The following is a 25,236-nucleotide window of genomic DNA, read 5'->3' on the forward strand; positions in this document are numbered from 1 at the left end:
CATCAGGTAGTCATTTGAGGCTGAGTCGACCTAGGGGGAGGCCCGGCGCCGGCACAAATAATCGTCACTGGCGTTGGCCGTGAGCGGGAATCAGAGTCAGAATTTTCATTTAGACGGCCGGAGGCATCCGACGAGCTATGAAGTTCCTTTTCCCAGATGTCCAGCCGGGGTGAGCCAGAAAGTCACAACAACAATACAAAAACGCACAGGAGTGCAGCGTGTAGGAAAGGTATAAGCAAGTCACAAACAAACAAAAAACATTGGAAATTAAAATACACATACGTAAGGTTGATGACGTTACGGCTGAATCGATCTCGGGCCTCCGGTCCCACCCACGCCCGCGCCCGTCCCCGATCCCCTCGAAGGCGCCGCCCGGGTGCACGCACCTGCCGGGGGAATTCTTTGTGCGGAACTCCTCGCGCGCCCGCAGCCACAACTTCATCAACCTGCGCGAGGTGTCGGACCGCTTCCGCCTGCCGCCCGGCCACTACGTCATCGTGCCGTCCACGTACGAGCCGCATCAGGAGGCCGACTTCCTGCTCCGGGTCTACTGCGAGAAGATGAACAGATCGAGGTGCGTGGCCAGCTCCGGCAACACTGTGTCGGGAAGCGTGCTTCCCCCTCCTGGGAAGCAGAGCAGCGAGATGTAGGACACGATCTCTGCGGGGGGGGGGGGGGGGAGCAGTCCATCTGCAAAACGTGAGCACTGTGGTGTAGGCAAGTGACTCAGGGGACTAAGTACTAAGTCGAAGCTGGTTAGAATCCTTAGTTTGAACCTTGACCTCGGTCATGTGTGATGAAAGCAGCTTCCCAAGTGTAACGAGTTGGTGGTCTCAGCCCAGTTACTGTGCGGGGGTGGTTGCGAAGTGGAGAGGTCTTCATCCGGCAATGGATAGAACGTGGCTGATGATTATTTTTACTATGATGATGACGGTGACAGTAATGATGACAACAATTACGTAAGAAATTCGATGGTACAGTAATACTGCAATTACATTTCAGGACAGTATTAATGACTTTAGTCACAAGAATGGATATTAATTACAACCATTAAGACTGTAATTAAAGTTTGCTTTCGTAATAACGACAACAATCACGACTGTAATTGGTAGGTCCTCTGCGCAACTGGAATGAGTAGTTTCCCCCCCTTACGGGTGAAACTAAACAAAAGAGCACCACGCGGGAGGGCAACACAATTCTGTCGGCAAGAGAAGGCCAATATTCAGAGGCGCCTTCAAGCAGGTCAGAGGAGATGCTTTGAACAAACGTATTGAGAGTACAAACTCCGGGCATCTGTATAAGCCAGGTGTGGGGTCACACTGAATGCATTGCTATACCAAGAGGCTTCCTGGGTAGGACACTCGCTAAAACATTCACAGGACAGATGGTCCTGGGAACAGTGCCCAGCTCCAACGATCATAACCACTGCTTTTTTTTCCCAACAGAGAGTCGGACGACAGAATTGGTGCCAACATTGAAGAGGTGGGGGTTCTGTGTTATCTCTTCGTGTGATGAATATGCTTTGTAATGTTTGGAACAATGGTGTTGTTTACAATGGTATAGTTTACAATGTATGGAAAAATAGCAATATGTGGTCTGTATTCAACAGCGATTCGTCCGTCCTATGAGTGAACTGAATTCTGGAAATAGAGATAAGGATTGCCAAATATTCGAGTATAGGGACAATTTGACTTGTGCAAACAATTCCCATATGACAGTGTGTCCATAAACAAGATTCAAATGAATTCTTTGCTGTTGGTAGCCCTGGGCCAGTGGTAAGGAATCAGGATTTTGACCTCTTAGGAACTTAAATGCCCCAGCATTACATAGCATCACATCTCAATCATTGCAATGTCCAGCTGTAGTTATTTTCTTTCTTAGCTTAGGAAGCCCCGCTGATGACAGCTGTCCCTGTGTGGGAAACGATGAAGGAGCACAGGCCGGGAAGCGATCATTCGTTTGTCAGTAGGTTATTCGAGTTAAGTCATTTGCGCGTAATTTGACCGTGACGAGTCCTTTGGGCCTACTCTAATTTAACGTCCGCTGATGCGGAGGGCGCGTATATTTGAACGGACCGACAGTAATATCCGGGGGCATTGGCAAACGCAATTCCGCTCAGCCACCTCACTAATGTTTTGGATTCCTATGGAGCAAGCGGCAAGTATTTTTGTATCAACCTCAAAGGGATGGTGCCCTATGTCAACCTCCATCTGGAATTTGACCTGCCTCACTTCCAATCGATGCACAGCATAATTGAATCAAAATTAATGTGCGCATTTGTACCGCTGAGTTGATTTGCTTTTTTTCCATCAAACATCACAAATTAATCATGTCTGGCGTTCACAGATTACATAGCATGTACATAAACACTATGAAATGTGTATGCAAAATGTATATATGTACTATTTCAGTCACGTCCCAATTAGCTTATCTCTCGTACTGATATTTTAGTTTTAGTTTTTACACTGCGAAGACAAGTCATCCGGATAATTGGATGTAAAACAGGTCTACTGGTAATAGTGGTGTAATTAACTTGATATACATGTGCAGCACATTTATTAACATCCAGTATGTTTATAGTCAAGATGGAAATATATTTGAAAAATGTATGTCACATGGATAGATCTCGGTTCTAATTTCACTTTTGCTACCATCTCTCTTTTCCACCCATATGCCCTCTGTGCCCCGACCACCCCCCCCCCCCCCCCTCCTCGTGTGTCTCATTAGCCTTTCCGAGATGCAAAAATAGATGCCAAAGACCTTGGTTTATGCATGTACAAATGGTAAAAAACAGTCGGCCCGTTAGTGGTTGACTTTGATATGAGGGTTGCCATCTCTCCTGGTTTTCCCAGGATTGTCCTCTTTTTGAGACAGCTTCCCTGTATTATATATGGCAGTCTTCCCAGGACATTAGAATCCCTGCGTTTTGTCAGCTGCATAATAAGCCACCACTTAAGACAACGCATTCACGTGGAGTACTCCCCTCTCCTGCTATTAGAAGATTGAATTCTTCCCATGATATGTCCCTGGTGTTTTGTTCCTCGGAGGTTGTGGTGGCCCTAATTGCCGCCGTGTTGTCGATGAGCGCATTACTTATCAGATTATTGAAAGTGAAAGCAGGGTTGAGCCTGGATAGTGTTCGGATCAACAAACACCGCCATGCAGAACAGGTTTTATACGATGTGGGGCAGCATGGCGGGAAGTGCAGCAAAATCCATTGTTGTACTCTACTTCTTTGCTCCCTTCCTTGTCTCCGCCAACTCACACTGACCATCGTGGTCACACATCCTCCATGACCCGCGTGGCGTGGGAAGGCCCTCAGCAGCCTTTATGTCAATACACCGCATAGGTACATGTACTGCACCTTGGTTTCTCTACCGATTACTCGGGGTCACCAAAGGAGATTTGAACATTGCCAAATGTTCTGTTGTGCATGGAGACACTGCCTATATATTTTCTAAATCCAATTAACAGATGCTCATAGCACTAAAGGGATTTTTTTTAAATGCATAATTTAATCACCTCATATTGACAATGGTTTTCCCATGAATAGACTGGCCTCCGCTATAAGAAAACGCTGATCTGATATCCTGTAAAACAAAGAACGTTGATCAAATTAAAAAACTAAAGTTACGGCCTTTTTTCAACCACTGCTGGATGAACAACTGGCTGCGCCGATGGCAGGGGACGTTTGGCCATATTGACTCTACGCAGCTCAGAGCGGGTTGGTGAAGTGTGCGGAGACCTAGGACCGGTTCGGATACCGCTCACCACCAATGTTAGCCGTGGCCAGGCATCGAACTCCGATTTCCGCGTTCATGGCGCTGACTCGCGAACCGCCGCGACATCTCATTGCCCCCACCGATCGGTGACCGCGCTGTAATTTCCAACTCTCAACGTTTGCGTCTCCGTGGGAACCCTTTCCACCATCATCACGAGGTCCCCCGTACGAAAGTGGTGGTGTTGTGTTTTTGTTGCACGATAGACTGTCCCACCTGTGTGTCCTGTGCTGGCGGTGCAGCCCAGCATGCCCGTGGAGTTGGTGGAGACGGACGAGGACCGTAGGTTCACGCAGGTCTTCAAGAAGCTGGCCGGCGAGGTGGGTACATCGCACTTAAAGAGAGGACCGCGCGGACCCGAGACCTGTTCCCCTTCTCACCTGCCTGCAACTGTTTTCTCCGTACCCCACCCCTTGTTTGTAGTTCATTTCTGTAAAGTCGTGTTTCTTCCCTCGCCACACTATATTTCCTTCTAAATCCACCTTGGCAGTAGTGTTGTTTTTCTCTCCCTTGTTTTGTTGGCGAGATGTCAATGACCTCGCCTGGTATGCAGGGGGTCGTGGATTCGATCCCGACCCTGTCACCCGCTGTATATTTGGAGGATTGCACGTTCTCCTCCCCGTGGTCGCGTGGATATTTCTCCGGATCCTCCGCTTTTTCCCTCTACGTTTAGAAACATGTCCTTAGAGTATTTGGCTGCTGGAGATGTCCACATGATAAGCCACTTCGTTGAGCTGTCATTTGTGGCCAGGTCGCTTCTGAAAAAGAGATATACAGCTCAGTAGGCCTTACCTGGTAAAATAAAAAAATATTTTTCAATAGTTTAGTCTCCATGACACACAAGTTCAGCATTTTGCATTGTGGTCGCATTCACACGCTTTATAAATGCACGTTATTTTGTAGATTTGGTGCTGGATACAATGATTACACAACTGCATGAGCTGTTACAGTGCCTACAGAGCCCTGTAGATGAAAGCCAAGTATTATGGTTTTTCATAGTCGTGTGCTTTTCCCAGGCTCTGGTTGATAGTAAGTGTTCAATGGTAGAAAACCTTTAATAAATCCAGCTTACTGACTTGCTTGGTTGGCCTGTAAAATGTACACTTATTTCCCCCCCCCCCCCCCACAATCTTTATGAATAATATATGTACATCTTCTTGGTTCTTTCGGTAAAGTCACGTAGAAGGGAAGTAATAAAATAATTAAAATAAAATAAAATAATTCTCACGACGAAACGTCGGCTACAACGCAAGCAGCCGTCTTCATCTGAAGACGGCTGCTTGCGTTGTAGCCGAAACGTCGTGAGAATTATTTTATTTTATTATGTTTTATTTTTATTATTTTATTACTTCCCTTCTACGTGACTTTACCGAAAGAACCAAGAAGATGAATCCCTGCAGTCACGAAAGCTTTAAATCGAAATATATGTACAGTTTGTGTGGTAGGAGAATAATGGGTCCGTATATATCTCCAGTTCCGTTGTTGCCTCCTTTTTCAAGAGAAGATTGATTGAGGCACCATTTCATGGCCGAGGCATTACATCTCTGTACAAACGTTTTCGTAACTTGGTCCAATAATTCTGTTTCAACAGCTGGTCCTGCTTCTTTGACAATTAAGGAACTTCACAAAGAGGGCATCAGAGTTAGACTTCAAATAGGAATGGAACAAACCTAACGTTCAAAAAGTTGGCCAATCAAAATGAAATAATTGTTTTAAAGATGACTAGAAAACACAGTTGTATTTATATCTAGGTCAGTTACAGAAAGCAGATTTGGATCAACATGATGAAACAAAATGAGTGGATTTAGGCAGGACACATATCCAGTAAGGATTATAAGGAGTCGGCAAGCCTGGTGACTGAATACCAGCCAAATTGAGCAGTGAGCTTGGTTCAGGTGCGGGGATGAAATCAATTGTGGCATTGCAATCCTGTGAGGGACAGTTAAGGTGTGGGGTAGGCCTTCATCCATCGGTGGCTAGACCATGGCTGGCAATGATGTTGGGGAGCAATGTGCTGCTATCACTTGCCTTAAATAAATAATGCTGTCTCTTTTGTTGGAGATAATCTGCATGACTTGGTATGGTCACAGGTCGGACAGCCCAAGCGTGCTGCTACATCTACTGTGTCCGAACAGTCTGGTTGCTAATTAAAGTCGGCCAGGAAAGCAACGCTCAAAGACATGATGAGCCTGCAGCCTTGACCTTGCTGGCTTCCAGCCACTCATCGCATCTGCTGCTTAATCGTCGCCACGTAGAGAGTGTTTTTTTAATAAACGCTGCCTCGCCACGCCACTCTGAGCACAGCGACACATTTCGCGTCCCGAATTCCAATATCGTGTCATGGCAGTAGGGAGGGGTGTGGGCCCCCACACAAAGTGTTTTGCTTAGCTAAAAATCGTATTCCGTTTAACGCCAGGTGAGCGTTTCTGAATGGAGAGTAATTAAAATGGCGTGCATCAAGCTGGAAGTGAAAAAATTAAACAAACAAAAAGATCCACCATTGTATTTTTGACGCGGTGTTCCAGGAGGTGTTTTAAATTGCATACAAAGTATGTTAGCTTCGGGTTAAATGTAAAGATACAGCCCTGCAATTTCTCGTTCAAGAGCCTCCACTATACCTATACCCTCTCTTAAGGGAGCTGTCTTTGGCCTTACTCTGCCAGACATAAGCACAGTCCTACTGACAACACATTGGGCCAAGTGCTGCTGCACCAAAAGTTCAGGTGGAAAGTTCAAACTGTGGTTGACTCGGCCACATTAGCCTGCGTTGAATAGAATGGCTTCTGCTTTGTAGAAGTCAACTGCAGTTGTCTTTTGTATTTTATGGCTCAGGACCTCCACCAAAGGAGATGAAGCAACACGCAGACACGTTGACGTTTGGCTTGTTAGGGGTTGATTACACTCCCGTGTATTGTAGTCATTGCTGACAATCAGAGTCTAACGAGTGGGTGGGGTGGCGAAGTGGCATTTATTTTGGTCGCTAAATTTCAACATTTCGGACACGTAAAACAAAGTAATTGAAGTTGAAGTAAGTTTTCGACACATTCTTTAATTGCTAATTATACAATTTCTAATTTTAGTCACTCTCGCTAGAATAATTAACTTTGACACTTAGAAAATACGTCCACAAACATCATTAATGCCGAGTTAGAATGTAATTGTAATTGCTGCTACTTGTAATTAGAGGTTACTGTTAACGTGACTTAAACTTGCAAGTGATTGCGTGTGTAATTGGCAGCGTCTTGGCTTGAATGCAGTCACATGACGTGCCTCGCTATCTTCGTGTTAAATGTGACGAAAGTTAACAATGCTTGTGATGTTTATTATTTTTTAAAGGTGACATGCAATGCTGAGTACATTGCATCATGAGCACCATTCCTCTCATCGTTGAGGGTTTATATAACACTGTGGGCTTACCTTGGCAGTTTGTAGAACAATAACACCTCTGGTTCTCCCATGATGTGAACTGCCTATTGCATCGCTGCAAGGCCCATACATAAACAACAAGCAGTATATGTTCGCCAAATAATTTAGATTCAAATTTGCATTCATATTTTGGCTTAGCCAATCGGAATAAAACCATTCACATAATGTATTACCATTCACTCTACAAATGTGTAAAGCACCTCGAATGGATTTGGATTTGTAGTGTTGTGCCCGCCTCATATTAGCGTGAACGATTGGTTAATTGAAGAATCATTTTCTAATTTCAGAGTACAGTATTCGGTGATGAACACCTGCGGACATTTTGTTTGCGTCCTACCACTGCCGCCAGCCCAATCTTTGCGATGTAAATCTCAGCTGTGATTCTCGGTTTTTGTTGTTGTCGTTAAGCAACGTCCTCACGAATGTACCCGTAAGACGAACCCACGCTGCCTTGTTACTTTAACCCCCATGTGCAGCGGGTTAATTTGCCGCTGTCACCCTTCTTGTGCGGGTAATTCCCAGGTGTGAATGGCAAGAATTGGCTTGTGTTTCCATAAAAACACACACACACAGGCCCTTCAACAAAGGGTCTGGTGGATCATGAGCGTTATTTCTCCTTGAAGCTCAATATTCAACCGAAATGCACGTTGCCTCAGCCATTTGTAAACGAGCGGTGATTGTAAAAAACAGGAGACATCTCTCTCTCACTTGAGTGTGAATAGACAAGAGGGTAGAGTGACACGCCGTGCACAAATCTGCCTCTGTGTGCTTGTGCATTGTCCCATTTGCATGTCAGTCGCAAAAGTATTTCAAACGAGGGCCCTTGCAACATTAGCCAAATGTCAGTGAGACCGTCGGCTCCATTATATTAGGAAGTCAATGCATGAATTAGCTTAAATAGTGCTCGTTTAAATAGATTTTTGTAAGTATGTGTGTATTCTGATGACCCCACGATTCGTCTTAAACCATTCTCAACTCGCACGCACTTTCACTTATTTACTTGAGAGCAGGTCCCACATTTGGTTTCAGGAGACCATTTGCGAGTATTGTTTGGCAGTGTAAGTTGAGCCGAGATTGTGTAGCCTCATTGTGTGGTTACCGATGCTCATATTATAGGCTTAAACACACAATGTGCTGCTTCAAATATACAGTACGAAAACGCACATGGATTTTTTTTCCTACTCTGTGTTTATTTTCTGAGTGTATGATGATGGCTGGGCGACACTATGGTTGGAGTTCTAAACCAACAATTGCAAGATTGGCTTATGGGGTTGACAGCCCACCATTCCCTCTAGGGTCTATGGGCTGTCATGTTACAATTTGTCGAGGTAACGCATCTCAACAGACTTAGCTGTTTAAAAAAAAGAGTACTTAGTAATGGAGTGTATTGAGAAATTTGAACCATCATACTGTATCTGTTTTTGGGTTGTTCCACATGTTGTTCGGCATGCCATCCGACGTTTACTGCATGCCCATTGACTGAAAGGGGTATCCATCGTTTTCGCTCGATTATATATAGGAACTCCTCTACTTACGAACACCCGACTTACGAACTTTCAGAGATACGAACAAATCTGTCTGTCCAGTTGCCTGTTCGGACCATGAGTCGTAAGTTCAACCGCCGAGCAATAGATGGCGGTGGTTATTCGGTGTCAAGCACTGGCCTTTTTTGAGTCTCAGGACCCAAACACTAAGAGGTTTACTAAGGTGTTGGCAGCTGCTCACGATTCTATTGCCTGTTACAAGTTGATTTATGAAGAGAAGAAGAGAGCAACTGTGCAGACATCTCCTGGTAAGTTTTTCAAGAGAGTAGAGAGGAAACACGAGCACCAAAGGGAATCCACATCTACATCTGCAGAACATGAAGAACCAGTGGCATCTACATCTGCAGAACATGAAGAACCAGTGGCATCTACATCTGCAGAACATGAAGAACCAGTGGCATCTACAGCTGCAGCACATAAAGAACCAGTGGCATTTTCATCTGCAGAGCATGAAGAACCAGTGGCATCTACATCTGCAAAACATAAACAACCAGTGGCATCTACATCTGCAGAACATGAAGAACCAGTGGCATCTACATCTAAATGAGATTATAAAACGTTTAAATCCATTCCCCGTGTTTAGTGTACATGCCGTACAACATGTTTGGAATCGGCAGGAGTAAATTTGGACTTGCGAACAAATCGACTTACAAACAGACCTCTGGAGCATACCTCGTTCGTAACTAGAGGAGTCCCTATAAGGTTTCCAGCTGCTGCTGGTGTTTGTTGTAGGCCAGCCGATATTACTTATTCATTTGTAAATGCTTAATAACATTGGCTGATCTCTGAGCCAATTGGGCCACCTCTGAAAAGCTGAATTTGACAATGAAGGGCAGAATACCAACGTTTCTGAAGAATACAGTTTTTAATCATTGCGTATTGCCATTTATTCCTTATTTGTAACAAACGTCGACACGGGCAAAGAAAATGAAACAAGAGATGAAACGTGCACGAAGAAGTGTGGGGAGGTGCATGATCAGAATGACACGGACATGCCGAGGGATGCTTGTACTTTAGGAAACGAATTCAAATCTATGAAGAAAAGTAAGTGGCCTTGGGCGGGATACATCGTTGGAGAAGGGTCATTGCCCGGAACCTCACCTGTTATATTTGTTTTTCTTGTTAGGGCCACAGAGTTATCGAAGAACGTGTTGTATTTTTTTCTCATATGTGCTTGTGCACCAGTATCACAATTGTTTTTTTTTTATAATTTAACAAACGTCGGATCACGTAAATGGTGAACGCAGACGGGCCAGGGCGCTTGGGAAACACTGACCTCTTCTTCACCACACGAGTTTCAGAAACCCTGCTGGATGCTTGCACTACTAATTCGTTCTGCGCTTCAGACTCTTTCTGTAATGGGCGCGCCAGTAGGGCATGTTCTGCCCCATGCCGCCATCCCTGCCCTCATCGTCGTGCGCACGCCCCCGGTTGTCTTGTCTCACAGGACATGGAGATCAGCCCCAGGGAACTGCAGGACCTCTTAAACAAAGTTACTGCCAAACGTGAGTTTACCGATGCACGCTTTTTCTAAACGTTATGCAATCTATCTCACAGCACGGTGCCAAGCTGACTGCTGGAAATATCAGATTTGTTTTGCGCGGATTGACCTTTACTTTCCCGCGGCCCCAGCAGAGATGCCAGAGATGAATGCCGTCGTGAAATGCTCTGACCTATTTTGTCTGGATTTTCGATGACTTTATTTCAGTTACAACTGCTAAATTATTTAAATAGGTCGCGCGGTTATCTTTAATCCTGATTGGCTATATATATATGCTGTCACCTTGTGAGAGATATGGTGTTGAAATATAATGAATCATTGATGTTGTTTTACGTACTCGATGGCTACAAGCATAGCAGTATGAATTATAATATTTACAAGTGTGCAAATGCTCCGGTGATTTCTGTCTTTTGACGCACATTAAATATTTAATTCTCCACAGGGATCAGAAGTTGCAATACATTTTTCTAAATTAGTAAATTACATTTCAATTCTATGGCCATGTGGACACGGTGATTAGATCAGCCGACTCACAATCTGAAGGGCGAGAGTTAAAATTCCATCCGGCAGTTTGACTCACTTCATCGTCCCATCTCTGGGGTCAATGCTTTGTGGGCAATCAACATTGATAGTCCTCATGGTTAAACTGCCACCCGCCATAGGAATGTAGAATTTGCACCATCCACTCGGGGTGATTTGCAGAGATGATCACCAGCCTGGGCTCATTTTATGTGGAAGGCATTTTTAAATTTGTTATTTTTTTTTAAAAAATCACCTTGATATGAGCAATATGACGTAATTCGAGCAACCACTGGGCATCTCATAATTTACAGAGTTAATAGATCGGCTGTAAAACCCGTGACATCTCCTGGGCATTGTGCCAGTCACAAGTTTCAGAAAATACCTCGCTAAAATGTTTTAGCTGTTTCAGTGTCTACGCTGTATTTGGGCGGAATGTTGGCACAGTGGTAAGCACGCTGCACGATTGAATCCAGCGACCTGAGTACGACTCCCGATTATGGCTAACAGCAGTGGCGAACGACATCTGAACTGGTTCTGGATCGCCAAGCATGGTCAAACGACTCCCATGATCGAAACGGCATGGGGATGCCTTCATCCAGCAGTGGATTAACAAAGTAAATAATGAGAAATATATTATAATTGTTCTCACGGTATAAAACATTGCAAGTTAAAGTGATTTCCATCTCTTCAAATTATTATATGTCGAGCTCATTTAAACTTAATAATTAACAGCACAATATAATGATTATTACATGTTTTATTTGCATTGGTTGCCACTACTGCTGCTGGTCTCACGATAACCGACAATCTAATCCCCCTCTTTTTGGACGCATTATCAAATGTTTATAAATGAGAAAAACATCGCCACGTGAATCAATGGATGTGTAAAATAACAGAAAACCTGGCTTTGAATCTCAATTGAAGGGTGATGCCAGGCTGCCAGTACCTGCTTCTTTTTTTTTAAATATACTCATTACTGCTTCGTAAAAACGATGTACATCCTCGTGCCAAAATGTTGGCTGATAAACATGTACGCCACCCATGTCCATGGCCGGAATGGTAATCAATGGTGAGAAACGGCCGTTGGCGTGGTTACAATTTCATGGTCGCACCATTCACACCCGTCGCGGTGGCAACAAAGTTTATATATCTCATTGGCCCCAAAATGTATAATTCATGTATTTCAATTCGGTGTCCTTTATTTGAACACGATATAGCGCGTTTTTTTTATTTAACATTTGGATGTGGCTTTAAATAATTGATATATTTCACAGTCCCGTATGATTCTTTAGTTGTTTGGAAATTGAAATAATTTGCATGTGTGAGAGGGGGGGAGGGGGGTGGGAATGGACGTGCATTTTTTAATTGCCTGTACGAATCCTCTTTTCCTTGGGATTGTTCCGCTTGTTGCTTTGCATTTGGTGCTGTGTTATACAATCGTGCAGGTTGTGCATCTGCAATATTGGAATATATGCAATTAGCATACTGCAGCGCTACTTATTTGTGCCAAACTGTTTGCAGGGCAAAGTTGACTGATTTTTAAAATGAATGGATTCTCAAAGCTGTAATCATGTTGTTGCACGATATATGGTAGTTCATGCATGCTGGTTAGTATTGTGGCTAATTTGTTTGGGTCTAAATCAGAAGTTTTCAAGTTCATATCTTGGTTGGGGGTCAACTTAGCCTATCATCTTTTCATGGTAGATAAAATTAGTAACCACTTGAGATTTCCGAACGAACGCTACTGAGATTCAGCATTCAATTGTGATTAAACTGAGTTATCAAGTGTAGTAATTTGATGGTCTCATCCAGGTCACCAACGACTACACATAAAGTTTCAGTCTTTAATTAATTTGTCTAAATTTCACCTCTAATAATTAAAAATATTGGATTAACTATCGTGCAAAAAACACTACTCTGTAGCAGGGTGGGCAAGAAAATTCTGCCCCACATGTGTGAACCACAAGTCATTTGAAGGAATTAGAGACATAGTTATGTGATATCTGCTTCTGTATGTGTTTTCTAACAGAGAGATTTGCACTGCTCTGAGAGATATCTAAATTGATTGTTTTGTATCATGAGGTGACACTCACTCCACAGTCGGGATAACGTGGCAAATCGTTAGTGGTCATCCAGTGGACAAATTGGCACTCATCATGAATGGTCATCTGCCACCCCATATTTCATTTGAGTGAAATGCCTAAAGTGAACATGAGCCCAACTACAGCAACATTTTTCAAAAAAATAACAACATTTCTTCCATAGTAATCCATTGAAAGCATTGAAAATGTGTGATTGTTAGTCAGTAGGCTCTTACCTGCTTTAATGAAAGAAAAGCGATTTTTTTTTTATTCCAGCAGCAAGGAGGTGTTTAGGATGGCTGCATAGCTATTTAAGGACTGCGGACTTTACCGTGACTTTTCAATCCTTCGCAAGGTGCTCCTAAGGGGAGTGAGACAGATGTATATCATTGCCACCTTTGGTAGGGTTGATCGCTTCGACTCTGGAGGGCAGTTATGGGCAATGCTTTCAAGGAACAGATCCCTGTGTGTTTTTTTATAATGTTCGCGGAGTCACAAACTATTGCCGCATGTGGTACCTTGTAATAATATTGCGAGTTCATGTGTCCATATGGGATAACTCACTTTTCAGGTTGCGATAGATGTAAACGTATTTCTGTGATGCTTTCAATGTTAGAATTTTATTGCAAGTTGAATGTGGATGGATTTTTGTTTCGCAAAAATTTTAATGTTTGTGGGTGTCATAACAGCCAATTCTTAAAATGCACGTACATTATCTGCATCAAATTCACTATAATTTTCATATTCATAAAAAAAACAACCACAATTCAAATTGGCTATTGTAATTGCTGATGTGTACAAATCTATACGGTTTAGGTGAGTCTGATGCATTTATTTCACAAAAAGTATTCATCACTCAACACAGCGTTTCATTCTGCCTCGGACATTCCAAGAATTACGTCCACTGCAATCACACAAGCTGCATAACTACTAAACATTATGGGCAGAATATTGCTTCCCCCTTGTAAAAAGTGAAATATTTGCATTACATCTTATTCTATCAATGCTAAAGAGTGCAAGCTTAATTGAAACCGCTTGTATATTTCATAGTCAACTCCATGTACCTATTACGCTTCGGTACCAGATTGGCATCAGTATAATCGATGTGCGTGTGGGGAGTGGCGGCGCAGTCATCGACGCACTACCCACTGGACTTGGCAGCCTGTGTTCAATTCCTGGCCACGGTTAACATCATTTGGCGAGTGATATCTGAAGTGGTCTTGGGCTCCCCCGCCCATTGACGGATCCACACTGACCAGAGTGACTCAGTGTCGTCAATCAACCTCCGCAACTGACATGGTGTGGGGAGGCCTTAATCCAGCGGTGGATTGACAAAGGGCTACTGCTGATGATGAAGATGATGAACTATGCCATTGAGGCTCAATTGATTGGCATGTTATGCATGTGCCTCATACAATAACATCACATTGCACGTGCTTGTTTCGACATCATGCGTATGACCAGTTCAAGTGTGGCCTAAGGTATTATCGCAATGGTGCACACTATGTTTGTACGACACCTATCGTTGATCATTGACTACGTATAAATATCATCTTATTGTACATTATATGTACATGCAAATATTTTCAACCGGTCAAGCATATGCCCTTATACCTAAGTGTTGACAAAGCTGCGGATGAACACACAGAGTCTTGTTCATTATTTAGTCAAGCGGTATGCATTTCACGCTCTTCGTGTAGTGTGAGGCAAATGGCATCAACACAGCACAGCATTCACCGCGACGAAGCAAGCGCTATCCAGTTGTCTGGTTTATATAGGTTTCACAGAATACACCTAAAAAATATGATCAATTCAGGTATCTCTGGCGCACTTTATGTGTACATCCACACTATTATTTCGTACTGTATTTTTACAATGCTTTGTTACCGCCTGTAATTCACAATCTTTTCGGCAATATTTCTTCAGCCCGCCACTGCTCTTATGGGGGGGGGGGCGGGGGGGTGGATGGCGGTCCAAATTAACGTGAATAACGGCGACACGTCTGCAATTATAGATATGCCCAAGGGTTTTGCTGGCCAAAGATGATGGGTTTGTGGTGGCGTTTGTGTGTGTGCGACAGTGTAGCGATTCGCGCTCTGCACTATGAGCCCAGCGACCCGAGTTCGATTCCCGCTCACCAGTGACGATTATCTGAACCAGTCCTGGGCCTCTCCTAGTGTCTACTCGGTCTCAAATGAGTACCTTGCGCGGTGTGTAGTAAACATCGCCACTGGGGGAGACAAAGGCGGCCGGGCGTGGTGCTGGCCACCTACCCCCTCCCGTGCCGTGCCAGCTCTCATAGGTGCTCGCTAACAGCACTTTCCACAACAGCATGTTGAGGCTATACGGGGGATCTTTGTCTTTGTGTGGGACAGATGGCGAGCTCAAGTCCGACGGATTCAGCTTGTACGCCTGCCAGAGCATGGTTGCCCTCATGGATGTATCCTTTGGCGACTGTAATTGGTTTATGTGAACATTAATCCTCCTATTTTTCCTGCAGTGGACGTGTCACTAAATTGCATCTCTTGGCTTGTGTGCCACAAGCCGGGGAAATGTCTTGTTTTCCCAAACGGATGCCCTTTCACACCGATGTTTGGAGAATCGATCGCTTAATTAATAGCTTGCCCATGTAACTGAAACTGAATGGGAAAAACTCCTGTCTGTGTTAACCAATTCCTTTCCAAAGCTTTTGTGGGAAAAGCCTCGGTACGTACGTGAAATATGCGTTCAGTGACGTTGAAATTTGTGAAAGGGCTTAGGTGGTTGTGCTGACAAAGTGGTTTGTATGTGTGTCCAACTTCTTTTGCACCGTACGTAGCCAACCGCGCTAATCGGAGGTGCGGGAGAAGGACAACAAACTCAACACTTTAAGCAGTTCTGAGGGAATGTTGCGAACCCGGCGGCCTGAGTTTCATTGCTGGCCCGTGACTTAACTTCAGTGGCATATTGATGTCTGGACTAATCCTGGGCATTCCCCTTCAATAACTGGCACTGAGGAGCAGAGTAAAGTAAGGTCACACAACCCCCCTTGACTCAATCCAGCGGCAAATTGACAAAAAGCTATTAATTAAAATGCTATTGTCATTCAAAAATTATCAGTTTAACACGTAGGCTTTCACGACCGATATCATCCATAATATAGGTTTTTTGGGTTAGATCGTGTAAATATAAATGTGTCGTTAAACCTGCCACCACCCGACACAGCCAACTAGTAAGGTTTGTCACGTGAACAGAACGTGGCCAATTCGTTACTAGTCCAGCAAACCGGTGTGTTGGAGAGCCAAGCCACAACATTAAATGTGACTGTCCGCCTGATGAAGCTAGTTGTAATTACTGGCGAAAAGTCGTACTCAGATTGAAAATGTTGTGGATTTGCTCTCCACACACCGGTGTGCTGTACTAGTAACGAATTGGCACGTGCTGTTCACGTGACAAACCTTACTAATTGGCTGTGTCGGGTGGTGGCTGGTTTAACGACACATTTATGTTTACACGATCTAACCCGAAAAAAACCTTTATTATGGATAAAAAGTATCGTGACATTTTTTGACTCCTATCATTGTCATCTGCCTGTCATTTATTGAAGTAATTTGTATATTTGGCATGTGAAATGAAATGCGAATTGTCCAGAAAAGTCTCAACTGAGGTTACATATATTTCCTGCTTGGGTTGTTTATAAATTATAAAATGTTCTTGTATACGGCCAGAAAATAGCTCACACACAGGGGAGAACGGTCAACTATGATTAATACAACTGATTTCAGGTGCTGTGACCTATTTTCATGGTGTTTTTCTGACAGCAAAAAATTTTCAGCCCTGGATAAAGTTGTCCCCATGCTGTGTAATAAAAGATGCTGAAGGTTTATATTTCAAATAAATTCAGGATCAAATTCCAGTATTTGGTAAGGTCTTGTGGTCTAACCCAAAAAAGGTAACTTTGAATTATAATATTGGCTAAGATAAGCGATTGTACTTGAATTTAAGTCACATATCCCTGATCTACCACATACAGAATAGGACGTATGTTGTTCTGTGTTTGATTAAAAGTACACTGAATCCTGCAATGTACTTTTAATTGTTACAAGTGACTGGGGAAATTCCTCGGAGCTGCTATTGTCAGTGAAGTAAACAAGGGCAAGGACATTCTAACATGGTTACTTCATTACCTGCGTCCCTGAATAGTCTTGATTATCCCACAGGGTGTGAAACATGTACAAATACTCCCTGGAATGGAGTGCAGTGTATATATGACCCCTCCTGGCCTTGACATTACCCAATCCTGGACCCTTAAGATAATTAAATGCAGTCGCTGTAAAAAAAAGATTCTAACCCAAAAGATAAATAAGTGGCTCATGACATGGTTTGATTTTTGCAAGTTCAAGGTATCTGTCTGGATGTCTCAAGCAGCTAATTTAATTATTAGAGTAGTAAGCTGACATTACGATAATCTCCAACACCGTTTGATGGCCCCAGCCTAGTTAACTTTACACTGTTTAAAAATAATTACATTTGTTGTGTCACTTAACTTCACATTACAGCTTTGTTATTTGGTTCTTTCGGTTAAGTCACGTCTAAAGATAAAATAATAAATTAAATTAAATAATAGAATACGACGTTTCGATTGCAACACAAGCAATCATCATCAGGTATAATGAAATAGCGACATAATATCTAACCAGAAAACTATAGACAGACATATTAGCAGACAGATATCACAAGATACATACATAGCGAGAGCAACACAGGTGACAGAGAGGGGTGATCGTCTCTGTGGGGTGGCCTTAAATAGACAGAGGGGGGGCGGAGGCAGAGAGAGGGAGGGGGGTTAGAAAAAATTAGCATATCAATGAGTGGTCCAAAAGAAAACGTGGTGCTGCGAGTACGATGGCACAGCAAGCAAGCCTGCTTGCTGTGCCATCGTACTCGCAGCACCACCCCACAGAGACGATCACCCCTCTCTGTCACCTGTGTTGCTCTCGCTATGTATGTATCTTGTGATATCTGTCTGCTAATATGTCTGTCTATAGTTTTCTGGTTAGATATTATGTCGCTATTTCATTATACCTGATGATGATTGCTTGTGTTGCAATCGAAACGTCGTATTCTATTATTTAATTTAATTTATTATTTTATCTTTAGACGTGACTTAACCGAAAGAACCAAATAATAATTCCTGCAGTCACGAAAGTTCTAAAATTAAGATTACAGCTTTGATTGCTTCTTTGCAGAGGATATTTTTTTATAGGGGTTCATCGCCCCATGGGGATGAGAAGCCAATTGTGGTGTGTTCCTGATTTCAGTGACAGCTAAATTAGACTATGTTTCATGAGAATCACTTCTTGGTGACGATTTGGAAGTTGTGTAACGTGTATGTTGGGTCACATATGGCTTAACAGAACACCGCAAATCACGCAGGATTGGCATTTGTCACCATATCAGCCAGTCCCAGATGCCTCCACATGATGGCGGTGCATGGTTTTTTTCACACGTCATCACCACCAATGAGACTTGGATCCATAAGTTTGAGCCAGGCCCCAAGGATCAGAGGTCTGTATATAAACCCCAGGTTGGATGGGGACAAGGTTACGAAAGCAGTGTTGAAAGTTCATGGCTTAAGGCTCAACCTAAAGGCATCTATGCTGCTAACAGTAGGAAACTGGGAGAATTGTATTTTAGTAGAAAGTGACTACTTGGAGAAATAGTTTGTCATGCTTCGTGGCAGGGGTGGGGAACCTTTTTTCTTCCAAGGGGCATGTGGATAATTATAACATCATTCGCAGGCCATACAAAATTATCAATTTAAAAATTAGCCTGTTATATTTGGTCAAACATTTCATTAACTCACCCCTAATGTGATGGCTGGAACTGCTTCTCTTTGGTGAGGCGTGTGATGTTAGCTGGTATTGATGATGTTGCTACTCGCAACTGCTTTTACAGGTTTGCTCCTAGATTTATTGAATTTCGAGTCCCGCCTGCGGTTGCCTTGGCAGGGCCACACCAAATGATTTCACGGGCCTTACACGTTCTGCGGGCCGGACGTTCCCCACCCCTGCTTTATGGTCACAGATGTTCTCTGAACAATACCTTTTTTGTCTTTTTACTCATTGAAAGACCGTGGCATTTATGAGTGATCATTTTCCTCACCTTGCTGCTACACTCCAGTCTGATGGAAGCGGAAAACTCGGCCTTCCCGAATTTAAACTGCTCTGGGAGAAAATCAAAATGTGGCAGGTAAAGTGACACTCTTCATTCGCTCACTTTACCGCAGTCCACTCACTGGCATTGACTATATATCTTGTATTCTCCGCAAGGAATGGACTCTTTGCTCCGCTGCAAGCCTCCTATCACCACTCTCCCATTGACATATTTCGTTGCTTCTTCTTAGTATCTTTCACGCGACGGTCAATGGTATAGTGTATAGCGGATTGTATAATAATAAATAGTATAAAATTGTAATACTTAATACAATGTACAAAGTCATATATAGTATCGTAATTGTATAGTGAATATACAGCAGTGTGATATACAGCAGGGTGGGTAGAATGATACATAGTGTAATAATGCAATGTATAAGGTATAGGGTGGTGTATAGTAATACAGTATATAATTTAATGTTGGATTTGTCTATGGCAGTATATAGCAGGGGGTAGACCCGTGTGATGTAAGAGAATAAAGTTTAGCTGGAAGCATATTATAATTTTGCCACGTGTCGCTCGGCATGACGTCCAGCGTTTGTTGCTCAAAGTTTATTGATTGGAGAAGAGGCGATTTAGATGAGAAGAGGGTGAGGTGCAAGGCTGGGTGAACTGTGGGGAGAAAATATAGTTTTTTTTTAATTCCCCGTTGTATTTAATTGTGCAATCAGCGTAACATCTATTCCGACCTCTCAGAGAGCAGATTTACATGGAGCCAATAGACTTACATTACACCCATAGAGAATTATATATGGCCCGTTGAGTAATGTTGGAGCCATACATTTTTGCACCGCCTGGAGACTTACACTGGACTCAAATGCGGTACATATTTCAGAAAATGGTGACTGATTGACACCATCAGATTTACCATACAATAATTGTTTTGTTCAGATTGTTAGACAAGGTTGCGGTGTTGTGAATAAGGAACCGCAGTGGTGTTTAAACAAGCCTGTGGCAAGAGCACTCCACTCGCAATGGAAAAGGCTATAAGTTAAAATCCTGGCTGAGGGGCCAACATTACTCATCATCTCTCTGGATTCAATAAAATAAAAGTGCACCACTTAATAGGGAATCAAGAGTAGATATCATTTTTAAAAAACTGGCCACAGCTATTAAAAAAATATGGACTCTCAATGAAGGTAAACGTTACCCCATGTTCATTTTAAGCAGGTGGATTCACCTCAGGTTTTTGTTACGAGCATTAACCGCGTATCATCCAGCCGTGTGCATAGCCATTGTTTACACTGATCTTATTTACTCTTTCCTACAGGCAATCTTCAGGAAGTATGATGAGGATCGTTCGGGTACCATGTCGTCGTATGAAATGCGAGCAGCTCTCAATGCAGCAGGTGAGATGGATGGATATGGGCGCGGTGAGATGGATGGATATGGGCGCGGGGACATTTGGGCAGCTGCTCCAATTTGGAATTGGATGGTCAACCGGAGGTTCATAAACCTTCTTACACTTAATGGGTTCACATGTGGTGAATTAGAGGCTACGTTTACTGAACTTTCCAGTGTGGCGCCGTGCTTATTGCCAAGGCTGTCCATGTAAAGTTTCATGAATGTCTTATGCCATCTTAATTCATATCTCACATATGTGGCACTGATAGTCGACAAATGAATATGTATGCTGAATTTACATTCCCATGTTTGTGCATTTACCTCCTAACCCCACAATTCACACAGGATTCCACCTGAACAACCAGATGTATCAGCTGATCACCATGCGCTACGCCGACGAGAGTATGACTATCAAGTTTAACGACTACATTACCTGTATGGTGCGATTGGAGGCCATGTTCAGTGAGTATTATCCAGGGAATTATTTGGATTGATTACATTTCTACATGCATATTTTAAATATATGTGTGTGTGTGTGTCATGTCTAATCTAGCTGTTGTTGCTACCGTAGAAATTTCTAAGTTAAAATCATATTCAGGGGTCCAATAATTATTAAAATTTCTAATTGCCATTCCATCCTAGAATCCCAATGCGCATTGCATCAAAAGCAGGCGGGGGGGGAAACAGAACCAGGGCAACCGACTAAACTAAAGAGTGGAGGCCAGTTTAAAAAGATGGGTTTTCAAAGCAGACATATATCCATAATAGAGGTTTTTGGGTTAGATCGTGATCTAACCCAAAAACCTCTTATGGATGATATCGGTCGCGAAAGCCTCCATGTTAAACAGACATATATATCTACCGACTCTGATTGCCTGATTTAAAGCGGCGAGACGTTCCATAGCTTGGGTGCCACGATCACCAAAATAGCACCTCACTTCTACCGAGATTAATGGATATCGCATTGTGAAAGAAAACAGGTCAACATTTTGAGATATGCCTCGACTTCAAAGGGCTTCTTTAGTTGGTCATAGATAATTACTACGTATCATGAAACAGTTGGTGGAATTAACACCACCGACGCATTGGTGCAAGGCCACCAGTGAAGGAGTGCTGCCCCACATTAATTTGAGCATAGACATTGACTTAAAATAAATATACTTAATAAACAAAAACTTGAAAATGTAGGTAAATGTTTAAATTACCTTTACAGTGGAATACATTCTCACGTGAATTACATCAATAGTCAATTGTAAATTTTAAAAGTTGTACAATTAAATAAGCCAAAAAAATGATTGACTTATTTACACAAGGGCAGCTACAGCTGGTGATACTTTCAATACCGCACTTTACTAATGAATTCATGGAAAATGTTAACAATTAAAGCATGGAACCTCCAGCACCGATGAGAACAAAAAACTCACAGGTTGTCAATTTGGTTGGCTGAAATGTTGTGCGGTCACTTCTCCCATGTGCCACAGGAATATTCCATGCCCTTGACAAAGACAAACGTGGCGTTATCAGACTGGGACTGGGTTTGGTAAGGTTTACACCCACCACAAACACACGATACACTGAAAGGAGAATGATGACAATATAACAGTATCTAGTGTATAGCAACATGGAAAAAAGTAATCACTGAAATGAGTAAAAACACATTTTAGCCAACATAACTTTCAAGTGCTTTTATTTCAATTGTAATTTATGCATCAAAATAATCTTGGAAATTGAATTCACTCAACAAGATACACATGCTACACAATTGAACATTATAGGCAAAGCCAACACAACCACCATAGGTTTCAGCATTAACTTGAAGCTCTTCACCGAATTAAACAAGTTAAAAGTATCCGTTCTTGCAAAGATGTTTCCAATAAAACGCACGTTTTTAAGCAACATGCATTCAAGTACTGTGTAAATAAACACAACCCATCATCTCTTTGCAGTGGCTGCAGTTGACCATGTACGCATGAGGTCATCACCGATTGGCCACCAGGAGCAAGGAGAGCAGAGCCTGCACCAATCAGAAGCAAGCATGTGCATGAAAATGTGCCACGAAAAATATTCACCGAGTTGAATATCGTGCTGAGTGTCAAAGTGGCGCCTTCAGCAGGGTGCTTTTAGCACCGGCAGTACTGTTACATTTCTATTACATTGCTGAGACGTCAGTTTTAAGTTTGACACATTTTGGTACGCCCTCGTGTATGAGAATACTGTTGTGTTTTTACGCCATTGATCGGTGCATTGATAATATGCATGGTATCTGTTTAAATTGTATGGAGCTAGCAGGCATGTGTAGCCAACTTGTGGCCATGTGATATAGTTAATTGGGGAGCTGGTATTATTAAGAAGAAATTGAAGGTATGTTTCTGCCCCCCCCTGGTAAGGGGATCTAAAATATGTCTTGTAAAGTGATCTGGTTGTTCGGGGGCAGCCTGGTGTTGGATTGTGTGAGGATGGAAACATTTCGATGGCTTTAGTGCTGAGCTGTGAACTGCTGTTCAATTTCCTGAGTCACAGATCCCTCAGATGTGTGTTTCTAAATGGGGCTTGGCATGTAACGGAGCAATATTATAAGTTCGTGCACTGAGAATTACAGCAACGGTACTTTTCTATGAACAACGGTACTTTTCAACAGTGGGTGTCATATTGAGGGACTGGCCCCTTCCAAACGAATGTGGAATTTTAACAAACTGGTCCAGGGCCACCAGTAGCCTCACTCGTTTGAAAAAAGAAACCAGCCGAACTTTTATAAAGGCATGTACTTCCAGTAGAATAACTGACGAAACAAAATGTCTTCTTAATCAGTTGTATGTTTGTCTACATAGATGGTAAACATTTCTATAAGGAGTAATTGGTCAGATCATTGATGGAGCAAAGTCAAAGTGAACCATTTATATTGGCATTTTTTTTTACAGGGGAGTAAAGAAAATAATGTTGTAAATGATTCGATCAACATACAGGATTGTATCATTAATACTGGACTGTTCCGCTTCAAGTGAAAATGCTATACATGTGTGTGCAGATTGTGGACAAGTATTGGAATTGTCTGCATTGGAGAATTGTGCATGATGATTTATGTAACTTTTAATTCATCCTCCCTGCTCCAGCTGTGGCCTCTTCTGCAAGTCACCAGTGGCATTACTTAATGGTCAAAAAAAGCATGGAGTGGAAGTTGCGAAACCTGCAGGCATGGCAGCAGGAGGGGATGGTAAAGCTATCTGCGCCATTGTTTTTTTGTTGTGAAGCTATGGGTTTACAAAGTGTTCTCCGGTGGCGTTATTGTCGTTAGCCGTCCATAACGGGTGCACCTTGCGTCCAAAGGGAACCACTTGGTTTAAGGTCAGGTGCCCGCACACTGCTTTTCAGTCGGATTGTGGTGGGACAGAGCCAAGTGGCTCACGATTTGGTTTGATGAACCACTTTGTCGGAAGTTCGCGTTTTTCCTTTGGTCAGAATGTCACCGCTGGCTCAGGGTGACGGATGGAGGTGAGTACTGCCTCAGACTTGTTTGAGCAAGGCAAAGATTTTCACTTTTGTCCAACACATAGTTGAAGGCAAAACATAATGCAAATGTAACATTTTAAGTCGAGTGGTCATTTTTATTAAAATGTTAAACTTATGTAGATTTCAAGGAATTATTTCAACTCTCACAGAAAGGTAAATTACACGTGTGTGTGTGTGTGTGTGTTTGTTGGGAGCAGTAGTGTAGTGGTTTAGCGCTACGTTGCGCTATGAACCCAGCGGCCCGAGTTCGATTTCTGTTCATTGCCAACATCAGTGACGATTATCTGAACGGGTCCTGGGCCTGCCCTAGGTCGACTCAGCCTCAAATGAGTACCTGGTGCGGTGTGTAAACATCGCCACTCGGGAGACAAAGGCGGCCGGGCGTGGTGTTGGTCATCCACCCCCTCGTGCGCCGTGCCCGCCTTTGTAGGTGCTCGCTAACAGCACTTGCCCCTACAGTCTGTTCAGGCTATACGGGGGGATCTTTGTGAGAGGGAAAACGCATGAAACAATTTTAGCAATAATCTCAGTGTATAGCTAAGAAAATCAATTTTGCCCCCACTGACGGTTCTTATATAAATGCAGAAATTTGTGCAATACATACACACGCGAAATGAGACGTTAACTTGACAAGGTTCTCGTAATGCTACGAGACCTCGCACCAGTCGGGCAGTCTTATCGGCTCGTTTATTAACCTGCCTTTGACTCGAGCAATCTCAAGGGTGCATTCAGCGGCTCATTCTCGAGCGTGGGCATATTGTGACCTTAGGCCAGGTGGTCCCAGGCGGGAGGGGAGCTGTGTTGTATTACAGTTGGACACGACACTTGCGAGCACGCAATTGTGCCAATCGTTGCTTAAATGAGCATTTGCCTTTTGAATACTGTACGTGTGTATTTATAAATGGGGAAAATAAAATGTTTTTGTATGTGTGAATAAGATGGACCCAGGAGTTTTTGCAAGTTTTGTGGTTATGGAAGGTGACGCACAAAAACCCGAATATGACTAGTTTAACTTTTGGAAAATATTGCAATGGACACATTATGCACTTTATTTATATACGTCTCCAAACATTTAATGTTGACATTTTGAAGACGGCTGGATGGTACCGTGACCGAGCACTAGTTTCATAAAAGTAAGATTAAGGAGTTCAAATCCCAATCAGAGGTTAACTAATCTTGTTGTTCCTCCAGGGTCGATAAAATAAGTACCATTGCTGGAAACAGTGGTTCTCATTTGGTGAAATTGCCTCTTGGCATAGGAATGTTGAATTTCCACAACTTGCCTCTGGTTGACAATAGAGATGAACAATGCTCATCATTTGCACAGTGAGACACTGG

At 42.9% G+C, this 25,236-nt stretch overlaps 1 protein-coding gene across 1 annotated transcript in view; it reads left to right on the plus strand.

Moving 5' to 3' along the window:
• LOC144719996 (calpain-1 catalytic subunit-like) overlaps positions 1-24,832 on the plus strand; it is a 63,019-nt gene extending 38,187 nt beyond the window's left edge. The window contains exons 11-20 of the mRNA XM_078596398.1: positions 366-574; positions 1,446-1,482; positions 4,022-4,099; positions 10,197-10,254; positions 15,229-15,293; positions 19,016-19,084; positions 20,318-20,396; positions 20,737-20,853; positions 21,873-21,931; positions 22,338-24,832. Of these exons, the coding sequence (XP_078452524.1) occupies positions 366-574; positions 1,446-1,482; positions 4,022-4,099; positions 10,197-10,254; positions 15,229-15,293; positions 19,016-19,084; positions 20,318-20,396; positions 20,737-20,853; positions 21,873-21,931; positions 22,338-22,364 (798 nt within the window). The 3' untranslated portion in view covers positions 22,365-24,832. The remainder of the gene's footprint in view (positions 1-365; positions 575-1,445; positions 1,483-4,021; positions 4,100-10,196; positions 10,255-15,228; positions 15,294-19,015; positions 19,085-20,317; positions 20,397-20,736; positions 20,854-21,872; positions 21,932-22,337) is intronic.
• The last annotated feature ends 404 nt before the right edge of the window (positions 24,833-25,236 follow it).

Source organism: Lampetra planeri, chromosome 7 (genome assembly GCF_965212315.1).
Source record: "Lampetra planeri chromosome 7, kcLamPlan1.2.h2, whole genome shotgun sequence".
Classification (NCBI taxonomy): domain Eukaryota; kingdom Metazoa; phylum Chordata; class Hyperoartia; order Petromyzontiformes; family Petromyzontidae; genus Lampetra; species Lampetra planeri.